The sequence below is a fragment of the Aulonocara stuartgranti genome, assembly GCF_965226115.1.
Source record: "Aulonocara stuartgranti genome assembly, chromosome: 22".
NCBI classification, from domain to species: domain Eukaryota; kingdom Metazoa; phylum Chordata; class Actinopteri; order Cichliformes; family Cichlidae; genus Aulonocara; species Aulonocara stuartgranti.
The window spans coordinates 4,605,673-4,619,415 of record NC_138957.1 but is presented as its reverse complement, the minus strand read 5'-3'; the positions used below and the strand labels follow the sequence as shown (position 1 = coordinate 4,619,415).

The 13,743-nt window shown below is 42.9% G+C and overlaps 1 protein-coding gene across 15 annotated transcripts in view; it reads left to right on the top strand.

Moving 5' to 3' along the window:
- The window catches only part of LOC309698320 (triple functional domain protein), an 80,669-nt gene that overhangs the window by 25,559 nt on the left and 41,367 nt on the right, over positions 1-13,743 (top strand). For 14 of the 15 annotated variants that reach the window (XM_082520655.1, XM_082520651.1, XM_082520649.1 and 11 more), the window contains exons 3-4: positions 10,225-10,299; positions 13,381-13,495. In XM_082520655.1, coding sequence (XP_082376781.1) covers positions 10,225-10,299; positions 13,381-13,495 — 190 coding nt within the window. Of the gene's footprint in view, positions 1-1,774; positions 1,847-10,224; positions 10,300-13,380; positions 13,496-13,743 lie in introns of those variants that run through there. The other variant, XM_082520652.1, reaches the window with a different exon arrangement.

The window sequence follows — 13,743 nt, the reverse complement described above, 5'->3', positions numbered from 1 at the left end:
ACTAAGGAGGTAAGGCTTAGCAGTTTAGGATTTATCTGAGATGAATCTGTCTGGAAGATTATAGTCTTAAATGTATTTCATTTAGATTTTTCTAGTACTGCTTTTTCTTCATAGGAAAGGAAATGCCTTCAAATTAACATTTAGACCACAGGAAACATAAAATAGCTTAATGCACGCTTCGGTTAAATCAATTTAAAGTGTAGAAATGAAATTAAATCCATTGAGCGTGTAGTATTTATGAGTAAAATGGGCATGCAATCAAATAAAATTGCTCTGTCTGGTATCTTTTTTTTGTCATGGAGACACTGCTGTCCACTCCTTTATCCCAGAGGAATTCCTGCCAGTCCCACACATCCCTCAGCAGGGAATTTATGGCACGCTGTGAATGTGGGAAGTCCACAGCTATGCACTGATTCACACTCTTGCGCGCGAATCTGGTTTCTGTTGACCCGTAACAGCTGGTTTAGGAGCGATGGCTCCCAGTCAGCTGCTGGATAGCCCTCATGAGATATAACTGATCTTTAATCTCACAGGAAGATGCTGCGAGTGTTTCCTCCTCCTCTCAGCTGACTGTACCACCCGTCCCATCTGTTGGTGTGCACACAGCTGTCGCATTCTGTCTTCATATTGAACTCAGAAACACACACACACACCGACCCCTGAGGTATTTGTTACAGTGCCTCTGGGGAAGACTTGTTGTTGTTGTTGTTGTTGTTGTTGTGGTGTTTAGCAAACTGAGTAATGCCCACTCAGAGGCCACTACAAATCTCAGGCCTCTGAGGTGTGTGCCAAGTATGTACATATTGTAACACAAGCACAGCCCAGTTCCAGTCGTGGCCTGCAACGAAGAAGAACTGGCCGTGATCCGGGAGTTTCAGCAAAGGATGATGGACATTCCTGGCATCACCCCCATGGGTGTAGTCATATCAGTGATAACTTTGTCTCGCCCACTTCATACAGCACAGGCGACACGGGAAATGTTGGGACTTTTTGTTGCCTTGGAAAAATTCACCCAGGTGTGCTTTTTTTTTCGTCTTATGGGATACGGTTTTCCTCTGTCTCGACTTCTCAGATAATTCTTCATTTAGTGATTGGCATTGGACGCCAGTTTCCCTGAATTCCTGAATGTAGACATCATCAGCAAGGTAATGACCTCCTCATTGGTAGCTAATGGCTTATTGATCATAAAGAAAAGAGGAATGTAATTTGTTTTTCACAGTTTGTCATTGAATTGGAAAAGTTCAAATGAACACTGGCTGTGTACTTCATTGCGCTGTACTTCATTGCGCTGTGAATGGATCGTAAATTTTCTTGTTAGGCTGTTTGATGACTCTCGTAGCAAGCACTTCCTCGAATTCAGCATTCCAACGTGACTCAGTTAAATCATTGGTTGTAACATAAACTCTGTGACATCATAGGTCCTTATACAGAGTCATGGTTGTATTTAATACACTGTCCTCTTTAAGTTTTAAGAATTCTTAGACTTGGTGAACTAAAAACCAATTTGCATGAATTTCTCTGCACTTACTGAACATTGCATGTAGTGCTGAAATGTAGTTACTATACTAATACTTTAATCAGACGATTAAAGTTTTGTAGGTCCCTAGAATTAAATCACATCTGTTTAATACATTAAAGATGTAGCAATAACGTGCCATTAAGCACCAAATTGCAAAAGTTACCTCAAAGTGCTTTAGATTGTTAGCTAAAGAGTGAAGACAGTGGGAAGGAAAACCCCTTCTAACAGTAAGAAACCTCCAGCAGAAGCAGGCTCAGGGAGAGGCAGCCATCTGCTGTGACCAGTGAGGGGACGGAGACGAAGGAAAAGATGCACAGTGAAAGCGAGGTGAGATTAGATTAATAATAACTAATGTTTAATGCAGTACTTCGTGCTGTTTCTGGTTCTTCACTTTAGCCCAACAGAGAAGACAGAAATCCTGATATATAAAGAACTTCTTTGTAGTAAAGAGATAAACATAACAACGCTCCATCATCGGGTCATACTTTGTTCCTTTTCGTTTTTCTGCTTCTTTTTTGTCAAGTGAACACAGCTATGATCGGTCTTTTTGGTGTGCAAGTCCCACTTTCAACCAGTCAGCAATCTGTCTTGGCATACCATCACCATCGAGTTAAGTGCTGTTGGCTCTTGGGAGGAGGTGCCGTAAATCCAAGTCGATACAGTCAACGTTTACATATACAGTCCCAGCCTCTACTAGCATAGGTTAATACTGAGCGGCTGCAGAGCAACAACATGGGTGATTTGAGCCGATTGAAGCAAGTACCTATACGAGTGAAGGAAAAGCACTCGATTGACATATGGCAATCTGCTAAGTACCTTAGAGGGTTAGCTACAGTAGCTGCAAAGCAGTGAACTATGAGAAGATCACTTTGTACGTGGGCGGAGCTGAAGCGTTTTGCCTACAACCTCACGACTCACTTCCTGTGCTAAGCGGCTTCTCCTCGTTCATAAATGCAGTGCAGGCATATTATAATTGCTGCCCCTCCTGCACGTTGAGGATTACCTCCATTTACCTGTCTCTCCAAAAGACAGACAGATTAGCAGCTCACCTAATGCCACACGAGGTTCTCACTGTTTATCCACAGAGCCCAAGTGTCTGCACCGGTAACCCAATTTCTCCTTGGAAATGTTTGCTCCAGCTTTCCATATGGATGTGTAGACATCACCAAAAATGGGTGGTTTTGGTTGTCTGCAGGGTTGGAATATCTCCCCTCAGGAATCTCAGGATTAGCTTCAGCTGCGGCAGCTCTGCCCGCAGCGGACTGGGATCCCGTCGGCACATCAGCCAGTCACTCTATGATTAGATGATGCTGCGAGTGGGCTGCATTTCTCCAGCAGCAGCCGAAGCCAAATCCACAGCAATTTATGGAGGTTTTACAATTTAGGGAAGAATTTTCAAGCATGGCTTGCTGGACAGCCAATCACAAGTGGCAGTATGCTTATACTGGTTCCTCCCTCGTCCCACTGACAGGTACAGTGTTGCCTGTCTGGTGATGCACAGGAGAGGGGGACGTAGAATCTACCATGCAGTCAGCACCATCCTTTCCTTTGTGCTCTTCCTCGTCATTCCTCAATCAACCCAATGGAAACTGAACTTAGTCGTCCCTCCATCGTTCCCTGACGTCTACTTTATTCCTCCTTCGCTGTCATACACCGCTTCTCTCTTTCCTCAGCCTAGTTATGACACAATGATGTGTTTCATTAGCTTACTAATTTTCCTGGTTCCTCCTAGTTGGTTTTGTTCATCATTTACCCAGAAACCCTTGTTCTCCAGTCTGCTTCTGTGCGGGTGTGGGTGTGACCTGGCCACTCTATATTTAGCTGCTGTGCCACTTTCTCTGTTCCCAGAGCACTGCAGAGTGCTGGGAGGTGATGGAGGATGGGGTGGCTGTGTCTTTAAACTTACCTTTTACTTTTGATGATTAAAGAAGAAATCCACCCAAAATACTGCTCAGATAAACTCTGGAAATAAGAAGGTGTGTGTGTGTGTGTGTGTGTGTGTGTGTGTGTGTGTGTGTGTGTGTGTGTGTGTGTGTGTGTTTTGGTCAGTCTGCGTGAAACCTTAATCTGATAAAAGTCGCCGTACAGTAGCAAATTCAAACAACTACAAGGCCTCACTGTGCGCTCTTTTTACACGCTCACACTCTTCCAAACACGCAGCGGTTTTCTGCTCGTCTCTTGTCAACATTAGGTTTTTCATTGACCTTTGATTATCCTCCTGCTCAGTGGCAGCCGGCCAATCAGACAGCAGGTTTGCAAGCAACATCAAAGATTGTCTTTGCTTCAGAAGATGAATCACTCTGTGGTGAAAACATGCTGACTTATCTGTTTGTGCGCATATGCTGCAGTTCACCTCGATAAGCGCGCTTCTTGAGCATTTAGCTTGGCATCGCTGCTGTAAATAAGTGGCGCCGATAAACATCACGCTCGAGCTAAGCTGCGAGGTAATGTTCAGGGAGCAGCGTGTAGGCAGCTGCTACAAAAGCAGCTTTCTTGTAATTTAATGGCCGTATTGTCACATGATGACCACAGCATTAGACAATCTGTTCCAAAGCAGTTGTATGTGTCGCGTAAGGTTGTAATTCATAGAAAGTATGATCATTTTCATAGCTGGTCTAGATCAGTGATGTCAAACTCATCTTCAATCAAAGGGGACGTACGGCACATATAGCTCATAGGATAGATCGAACTGGTGAAACTCTGCCTTCTGTCAATGTAAAGACATTTAGACACTTTTAATTCCTGAGTTATCCTTGTATAAGAAAAAAATTTGTTTTTTTGTTTTTTTTTTAAATAGCACAGCTCAGTTTTTCTGAAGTCACTACTGGGCCAATTCTGGCTCCCAGGTCACATGTTTCACACCTCTTTGTCTAGAATATGAAAAGCATTTATCCCAGTTTTCTAAAATCCAACCAAACCTTGTCATGTAAGTCAAAACAAGTAAATGCTCACAATTGTTATCGGTGTTTACAATAAATATACCTTGAATAGGTGTTTCATTTCTTGCTAATGTGTTAATCACTCAATGTAACATTAAAAACACCTAGAAGAAGTATAAACATTTTTTAAGTGACTTTTTTCAGTTCTAACTCCACTACACTAGCTTTACATGAGTTAACAAACAAAACAATCCCTGTTTATCTTTTACTTGGGCCCTCTGCAGCTTCTCAGTTCCTCTGCCTGAAACAAGCTGCCTTAGCTCCCTTCCCCATGACTTTAAGACGTCTTTCTTCTGATTGGCTGCTCGTTGTAAACGGAAGCTGTGATCAGCAGGTCGGTAGGCCAAAGCTTTGTGCCTGAGAGGACCATGTTGGAGTGAGCCACTCTCACTCACATTATAGAGAGTTAAGGGTAGAAAACATCACTGTTTGTTATGACGGTGTGTTGTTGGAACATACCGTCTGTGACAGATGAGAAAAATAGGCTAACTTTTACCCATATTGATAGCACATTTAGCGATTCCTAATACCTTGTGTCCTAATTTTTCATAAAGAGACTTAAAGGTAAAGCTGCCGATGCAGCAGGATCATATGGAGAGAGGTGGGGGTGAGCCTTTCCCAGCTGTCGTAGGGTGAGGCAGGGTGTAGCCTGCACAGGTCTCCAGTCTGCCACAGAATAACTGTGAATGTCTCACTGGCTGCAGCTTCTCAAACGTGACAGATGAATGCCTCTTTGACATTTTGGAACCATCCCTTTTTTGGCTTTAAGTGTTGCTCGGACAACCCAAGCTTACGTCTTTTTAAGTTTGATGAAGTCAAATTTGAAACGCAGCGATCAATAAATAATCCTGAGATTCAACCCAGTTTGACTCCCCCAGCGCTCTCCGTCTCCTCAGAGAGCGGATCTGGACCATGTGCAGCTCCCAGAAATAGAGCCAGAGCAAGCGCTCTCTGTCTGCACTCCCCTCCTCTCATGCTTCATCTATAAAGAGCTACAAGCTCATTCTCTACAGAAGCGCAGTGGGAAATGTAGTTGATCATGCTAATTTGTTTTTTGTGGCACCCTGAGGGAGGGAAGGAGACAAATGAGAGGAGAGAAGAATAGTAAAAATAGAGACAAGTCCTGATTCTCATCCATCTCCTCCGGTGGCAGGAATGAATTAGCATCTCATTAGCATACAGTCGTAAATACGACGCCATGCAGAGACCAGAGACTGGAGTGCAATTTCAAAAACACTTCAGTGCCCGAGAGGGGTGTGTTTCTGAGCGTTTGTTTATTATTTAATCTTATTGAAGGTACACGTATTGAAGGTGCTTGAGAGGACGCAGCGTAGGGCTCTTGAGTTTAATTTGTAGTACTGCGTTCAATTTCCTCTGCAGCGGGTAGTGTTATTATTTACGTTAGCTCTGTCATCACGAAGCTGAGCTGGATTTGGAGCTGATAAATCTTGGAAAATGATTAATGTAACTGAACTCTCAGAAGGAGACAAGACTTAAAATTGCCAGAACTATGGAAATAATACCAATGGTGTGTGTCTACACACTTACTGCACAATAATGAGCTAAATACAGTAACTGCTTGTTACATTTTCTGTCATGGAGGTAGTGTACGTGAAAAAATCCATTATTTCTTTATATTTTCCTTCCAAGAAGCCAGTCTTTGTTTTGCTTTATTTAAAGTGGGTTTGAACAAGGCTTTAAGGTTTTCTTGGACATCGGCTGCTTTCTCACTTTAGTCTGTCGATATCTGGAGTTCGTATCTTTAGGCAGTTTTTTATTAGCAGCCTGTTTTGTTTTTTGTTTTTAACTGAATCTATGATAAATAATGAAATCACATTTTTGCACCAACGTGGTGATTCCCAAAGAGTTCCTAAAACTTGGCAAATCTCTGCATGGTGTGGAGTGTGTCCTGCAGGGCCTGGAAAAATGGAGGGTAACAGAAGTGGGAATATCCAGGGAAAACCATGTGGCCCTTCAGTTGACCCATCTTTTATTCACTGAAACCTCATCAGAAATGATCACAGTGGAAGGGTGGCTGTCAATTCAGTTCAGTTTTATTTATACAGCATCAAATCACAACAACAGTCGCCTCAAGGTGCTTTATATTGTAAGGTAGACCCTTCAATACATGCAGAGCAAAACCCAACAATCATATGACCCCTATGAGCAAGCACTTTGGCAACAGTAGGAAGGAAAAACTCCCTTTTAAAAGGAAGAAACCTCCAGCACAACCAGGCTCAGAGAGGGGCGGCTGGTTAGACAGGATAAAAGACACGCTGTGGAAGAGAGCCAGTGATTGATAAGAAGTAAAGATTCAATGCAGAGGTCAGTTAACACAGAGTGAGTGAGAAATGTGACTGAAAAAGAAATACTCAGTGCAATAGGTATAGGCCCAGCAGCCTATACCTATTGCAGCATAACTAAGGGAGGATTCAAGGTCACCTGATCTAACCCTAACTATATACTTTAGCAAAAAGGAAAGTTTTAAGCCTGATTTTAAAAGTAGAGATAGTGTCTGTCTCCCAAACCCAAGCTGGAAGCCAGTTCCACAGAAGAGGCTGAAGGCTCTGCCTCCAGCTTTCTTCTTTTAAATACTCTAGGAACACAGAGTAAGCCCGCAGTCCGAGAGTGAAGTAGTGTAATGGGGTGATGCGGTATTATAAGGTCATTAAGATAAGATTGTTCAAGACCTTGTATGCGAGGAGGAGTATGTTGAATACAATTCTGGATTAGGAAGCTATTCAAGAAGCTATTCTTAAGGAAGGGAAACAGGGAGAAGGTATACAGAATTGGAAAAGAACTTGGCTGAACAGTGGTTTTCAGCCAGTGGTGTTGGAAATCTTGTCAAAATTGATGGAAGTATGGATGCAGAAAAGTACCATCAGATTTTAATCCACCTTGCGATAATATCTGGTTGCATCTGATTGGCAGCAGCTTCATTCTTTACCCTGATAATGATCCCAAACACACTGCCAGGGCAGTAGAAGCTTACCTGGACAGGATAACACACAAAGGAGCACCATCAGTCATGTTACAATAACTCTGTGTACCTATTTCCCACTTTCCTAGCAAAATGTAAGAGTGGAGAGTGGCTCAAGATTTTTGCACAGCACTGTATTATCTTTGTGCTAATCCATACACTGTGTTTACAGTGCATATTACTGCCAAACACCTACCTGCTGCCATGCTGTGGAGTTATATTTCTGGAATCGCCCATAAGGGGATAGATGTACACCATTACACACACTGAAGGTTTAACTCAGTAAAATAAATCAGGCATGACTCTGACACCCAGGTTGACAATAAAAAGGAGGCAAACGTCAGCGGGACACAGAGTGTCAAGGAGAGAATAAGAGAAAAAGATTCACATGGGAAATATAACTCGTCTGGGCCATCAGTCATATAAACTAGACCTCTGCTCTGTCTGAAGGACAAAATTGGGGCTTATTCTGCCTGTGTGTGTTTGTGTGTGTGTTTTAAGGCCGTGGGTTTAATCACTTCAGGGATTTCTGTGTTTACAGGAGTTGCTTGAAAAGGTTTGCTCTTATTGACTATCCCCGTCCAGCTGTTCACTCTCTTCCGGCAAGGTGTCTCTTGTTTGACACCGTCACACCCATGAGGTTCAGCTTGACATTTCCATGGCGACAGTTTACAGCCCACATTATCACTGTAGGGTTTCTCTCCAGTTTATTCTCATTATCTATTCTAGACAAACCAGTATGTAAAACACATCAGTCGTTATGGTCTACACCAGAGGAGTTTTTCCGGCAGTATCGGAGAAGCCGCGATGAAGAGAAAGTTTATGCTTTCATGAGGAAACCAAAGGGTCAGCCACCATTGTGTGATTCATCAGTGAATACAAGCAAGTACTATTTATAGGAAAATGTCAGTCATTGGGAGACTGAGAGAGGAAGCGGTGAAGGTAACTTTATTTATATTCATGTTTTGTGGCTGACAGCTCGATGGCCTTCAATAACCGTGCCATTTAGAAATCATCATGTTTTCCTCAGATAGAGGAAGGGGAATTAGGAAAGTCGAGATGCTTTCTACATTCGTTGCTGACAGTCAGTTGGAGTTGCCCGGGATTTATGGGTTGCAGTCGCAGAGACAGAAGTGCTTGTGGTATTAAAACACACAGTTGTGTTGGGCTAATAAGGAGGCAGGCTTTGTTACTTATGTAGCAGAATCATTTGTTTTGTGGCTTTATGGTTAACAGTGTTTGTCTCTTGCCTGCCATTCCAACATTTTGTCAGCCACCTTTTCTAGAAGGTCAGTCGTAATGACCTGACGACCCCTAAAACCACAATGAGGTTGACATTTATAGATATTTGATAGACTGCTGTGCACTTTGGTGCTGACTTTTATAGTCCTGCAAGGTGAATAAAATGCAGTCAATTTGGCAATCCGTAGACTTCATGTGTTATAGTCATCTGTTGATATATAGTACAGTGTAGACTGTGACGACTATGATTGGTCCGCTTGGTGCCATTATGACTGTCCAATAAAAACACAGCACACTACTTTATAATTCTTAAGTTAGACAGGAATCTTGAGCTATAACAGCTTTAATCAGTTGCAACATCACCCTCTGTATAGCTGTGTCTGAGCTTCTGTGCTGGACTATCTTACCTGTACATTTACAAAGGACAAAGAAAGCAAAACGAATATGTAAAAATTCCAACACTAATCCCTTAAAAGTAAATGCTGCCCAGCTGCCTCGCGCTTTCAGAGTGCCGCTTGTTCATTTTCGTTACCTCCAACACAATCTGCTTGCAATCAAAGTTGCAGTGATTACAGAGTGACGTGGACATAGAAGATATTCTTATTGAATTGAATAATTAGAGTTGTTATAAAACAACTCTGGAAAAACAGGATCAAAGTCCGTGTCACCACGTGGTAACCATCATGGTAATAGCTCTGCCCTGGTATGTGAGCCGTTATTTGCAAAGCCTGTATATAAATGAGTAAAACATTCAAAACTTTTATGCGAACCGTATTCGCCATTCTCATTGGTCGTTGCATCAGTCGCTCACCTGGAAGTTGAGAAAAGTTTGTCTCTGGTCGCCTGTGGATGCTCCGCTGTGGTCGCCACGTTGCTTTCACTGTGAACACAGTACATATGCTTTCAGTGACTCTCTTACCCAGGGGTGGGACGAACTATGTATGTGTGTCTGCTGTGCTCTCTAACTGGGAAGCTCTTATTTTTACATGTCAGGTGAATATGTTAATCGCTACACTGCAGAGCAAAGTTTAGTTAAAGGTTCCTTTATGTTTAATCTTCATAGTCCAAGCGTTTCCACCACTCAATGTTTGGTAGATGTGAAAATTCACCAGCTACTCAGAGTCTTTTTCAATAAATGCGACATTTTATTATTACTCTAGCTGATGGGAGCTAAAGTGGCCTGTGACATTTAATGTTTCTTTACCCCGTTTCACCTCTGCTACACTAAGAGCTTTAGCAGCTCTGCGTCTGGCCTCACAGTCTCACCATTACTGTTTCTGACCGCTGTCTCATTGTGTGTATGTGTGAGCGTGAGAGCGGGAATCTTACAGACTTTTTCCTCTTGATGCAAGCAATCCAAAACTGGGACTGAACACGCTGAGTTTTAAAAGCTGCAGATCACCAGATTACAACTAGACAAAATCTGCTCTGTCCCAAATAATCTGGGCTCTTCAACTGCACAAGAACGGGGAAAAAGGGAAAAGCTTTTTTAAATTTCGTTCTTGTATTCAAACCCCATGTTTTCTTTCCTCGTCTCTTCACAGGTTTCAGGAGAAATGAGGAGATGAGAGCGATGGAGGTGCTTCCCATCCTCAAAGAGAAGGTTGCCTTTCTGTCAGGTAAGGTTATGTGTGTTTGTCTGGTCTCAAAAATGTACCACCCCCTGCTGTCTGATCATGGCAAATAAAGCTAATAGAGCCTGATGTATACTTTGTACTACTTAGTTTGTATACACACACACACAGACAGTTGCTAGGTAGTAAGCTGTACTTTTGACTTCCTCTTTTTCTTGCGCACAGACACGCACACAGTAACAAGCTGTGCAGGGGTCAGGCTGAGGCCCAGACACTTGGCTCTTGACCTGTCTTTAAGCACACGCATGTACACCCAGTTGACACACAGCACACATGCTGACATGCACACAGATATCTGTTGTTTGACCGTCATCAGCAGGACAGTTAGCGTAGAGAGCTACAGCAACCACGTCCGACACACACTCGCACTCACACACTCGAGTGGTGCCAGAGAAAACTCACAGGAGGCTGAGCTGGAGATGCGGATTGCCAAGAACATCCAGCAGGATTATTTGCACAACACACAAAAGCATTTTTTTTTGAGTGCGTGTGTGTTACTGTTACGTTTGTGCGTATTCGTGCAAATGCAAGCACTCAGATCTCCAAAGAGCCAAATGGAATAATAAAGTGAAATCGGTGTGTGCGTCGTGCGCTGGCAGAGAAGGTCACAGTTAGAAACACAATGACGAGGAAAAGGACTCTGACAAACAGCGAAATTGAGAGAAGGAGAGTCAGGGCAGCGTTGCCATGGAGATGACTTACTGCCAGCTTCCCATAGTGGACACTGGTGGAATAATTGGCTTTGAAATGAAGGTAGAGGAGGGACCGCTAGTGAAAAGCAGGGTAAATAAGCTAAGCCTATTATCCCCAATTTGGCCCCTTAATAAATCGGCCATGTTCGCCCTCTCTCATGTTTGTCTGTTGCCACGTGAGCGTTTGATTTTCTCCTCTGAGCGGCAGGGTCAAGCCTACAGGCGCACAGCAACCTGACTGAACTCACTAATTTGCGGGCTGAGCAGAGAGGGCCTGTGTTTATGAGTTCCCACGTGAGCGAAGCAGCCTTCTTCTTCTGCAAGTGGCCAGAAACTAGGAGCAAAATATTATTACAGCACAAAATATGACTGCAGAGAAGATAAAAGGTCTGAAAAATCCTTTAAAAGACCACAAAATATCACAAACAAACACTGCAGAATTCAAACACCATGTACAAAAAAACAGTGCACAGTTTCTGCATAACAAAATGTATGCATTTGGCTTGCTTGCTGTTTGGAGAGAGCCAATCATATATACATGTTTGATTTATTTCTTTATCTTTTCTGTTCTTTTAAAGGAACAGACTCTGCTTCTCCTTGTTGTGTCGTATTCTGTTATAGTGCAGTGTTAATATTAGATATGGCTTTAATAATATTCAGAAAATGCTCAGTCTAAACAAAACCCTTTCAGACTGCTCTACATGCTTCAATTCAGACAGTAGTTGTTTTGTTTTTTTAACATTGGGCTCTGTGACATCAGGTGAGGTCAGGCACGTAGCTATGGCTATGCGAATAGACTGTACATAGAAGATGGATGTAGCCACCAGCGTTACCATCTTGATGTTTAGAAGATGTGACTCAGAAGGGGCGACTAACTGAGAACCTGAACACTGCACATTTAAATGCTACCATGTAGCCATTTACAAGCAATGTTGGGCCGTGCACAAAAATGGTGTGTCACAAACGACTCGCTACTTTGTTTCTAAAGCAGTGCATTGCCTTACTTAAACGTTGTCAGGAAAAAGTCATTTGATATAATAGACGTTACATTGTTTTCACATTACTCAGCAGCATGGCCTGAAATGCTTTGTCACATAATTACCAAGCTTAGGCTACAGTCTCACACCCTAAAATAAATCATTATACTAACACGTGCGCACACAAGATCTTTCTTCTAGCGATTAATTACGAACACAAAGCCAATAAAACAAAGCAGCGTTGAGAACCAGCCCAGAGAGGCTTTAGAGCAGTCGTCACGGTGATCGCGCTGTAGAAAAAGGTGCAGGTAGAAATGTAAGCTACAAGCCGGACTGCTCATCGCTGCCTCTGTGTTGAGCTGAGCTCATCTTTAACTTCACTCTGAGTTCTTCTCGGCTCTCTGCACAGATGTTGTGTTAGCAGTATAATTCAGTCATTTCTGCCCTGGATGGTGTTTGCACTTGGCCATCGCACTCTCATCCTTTCTGTTTACTGAAAATCAAAGGAATCTTCATATTTGAAGAAACAGTTTCCTCCTGCCTGCACATAGACTGAAATCAGTCTGTTCAGCCATCGTGCAGATAATTGAAGAAACTTTGTTTTGAAACGCAGTGTCATGATTCACTTAACACAAAGTAAAGCTTTCTCCTCCTTTCTGGCCCTAATGGTGACGATCATTTACAAAACAAAATGTGTTTAGTAGCTCATCAGGAGTAATGGAGGTCATAGAGAGGGGCGTCAGGGGTTATTTCTGTATGTTTTGTTTCAGACAGTGGATGAACTGAGGGTCTGCACAGGACTCTGTCAAAGATAAAAGGTCCACTTATCGTCTGTGACCTTCATCCTGTTAAGATAGTTTTTCCCTTTTTTGCTCATAAATGAAAGCTTAACTTCATTGTCATCACCAGCTGTGTTTTGTGTTTATTCTTAATTAGTGAATGTAAGCACACCACCACTACTACAGTGAAGAACTGCTGCACGCGCTGCTCATCAGCTAACGTGAGTGCTGCCGTGCCGCCGTGCAGTCTCAAACAGCCTGTAGCGTGGCCACGAGCCCATTGCAAGCAGGTCCACTTCATTTTTCACAGCTCGACTGTACAGAGAGACAACGATAAAACACTTTCAGTCTAAATTATCTCCTGTCCTTTAAAAAAAAAAAAAAAAAAACCAAAAACTTCTGTTTTTTTTTTTTCTTTTTTTTTAAGCATTCGGTTCAGCGGCCTCGGGGTCACACATTTATCTAGCCTGTCGCTCATTTTTTGGTTAGCTAACTGCCTACGATCATCTCTGTTATGCTCCAGTGGTGCAAATGATACCACTAAACCTGCAAAACTCCACATACACACTTGTTCTTACTCCAATTTTTATCTGTGTGTGTGTGTCTGCATCACCTCAGGTGGCAGAGACAGACGTGGTGGTCCTGTGTTAACGTTCCCATCACGCAGCAACCACGACAGAATACGAACAGACGACCTGAGGAGACTGATCGCTTACCTCGCCGGCATCCCCAGGTTACTTATTTCATTGCATGTGATTTTGTGTGGGTGGGTGTGTGTGGCAGTGCCTCAGAATGACATGAACTCCCACAGCAAGTGCTCAAAGCTCTATAAGCGAACACGTGAGAGGGCTGAGATGAGCATGTGATAGGAACGGAGAGCGTAATAATTCAGGAGCAGTTATCTTGCTGCAGCTTCTCGGCTGCCAGAAATCGCTTCTAAAGATGGTGAGATGCTGAGACAGAGAAGAGAAGCCTGGAGCT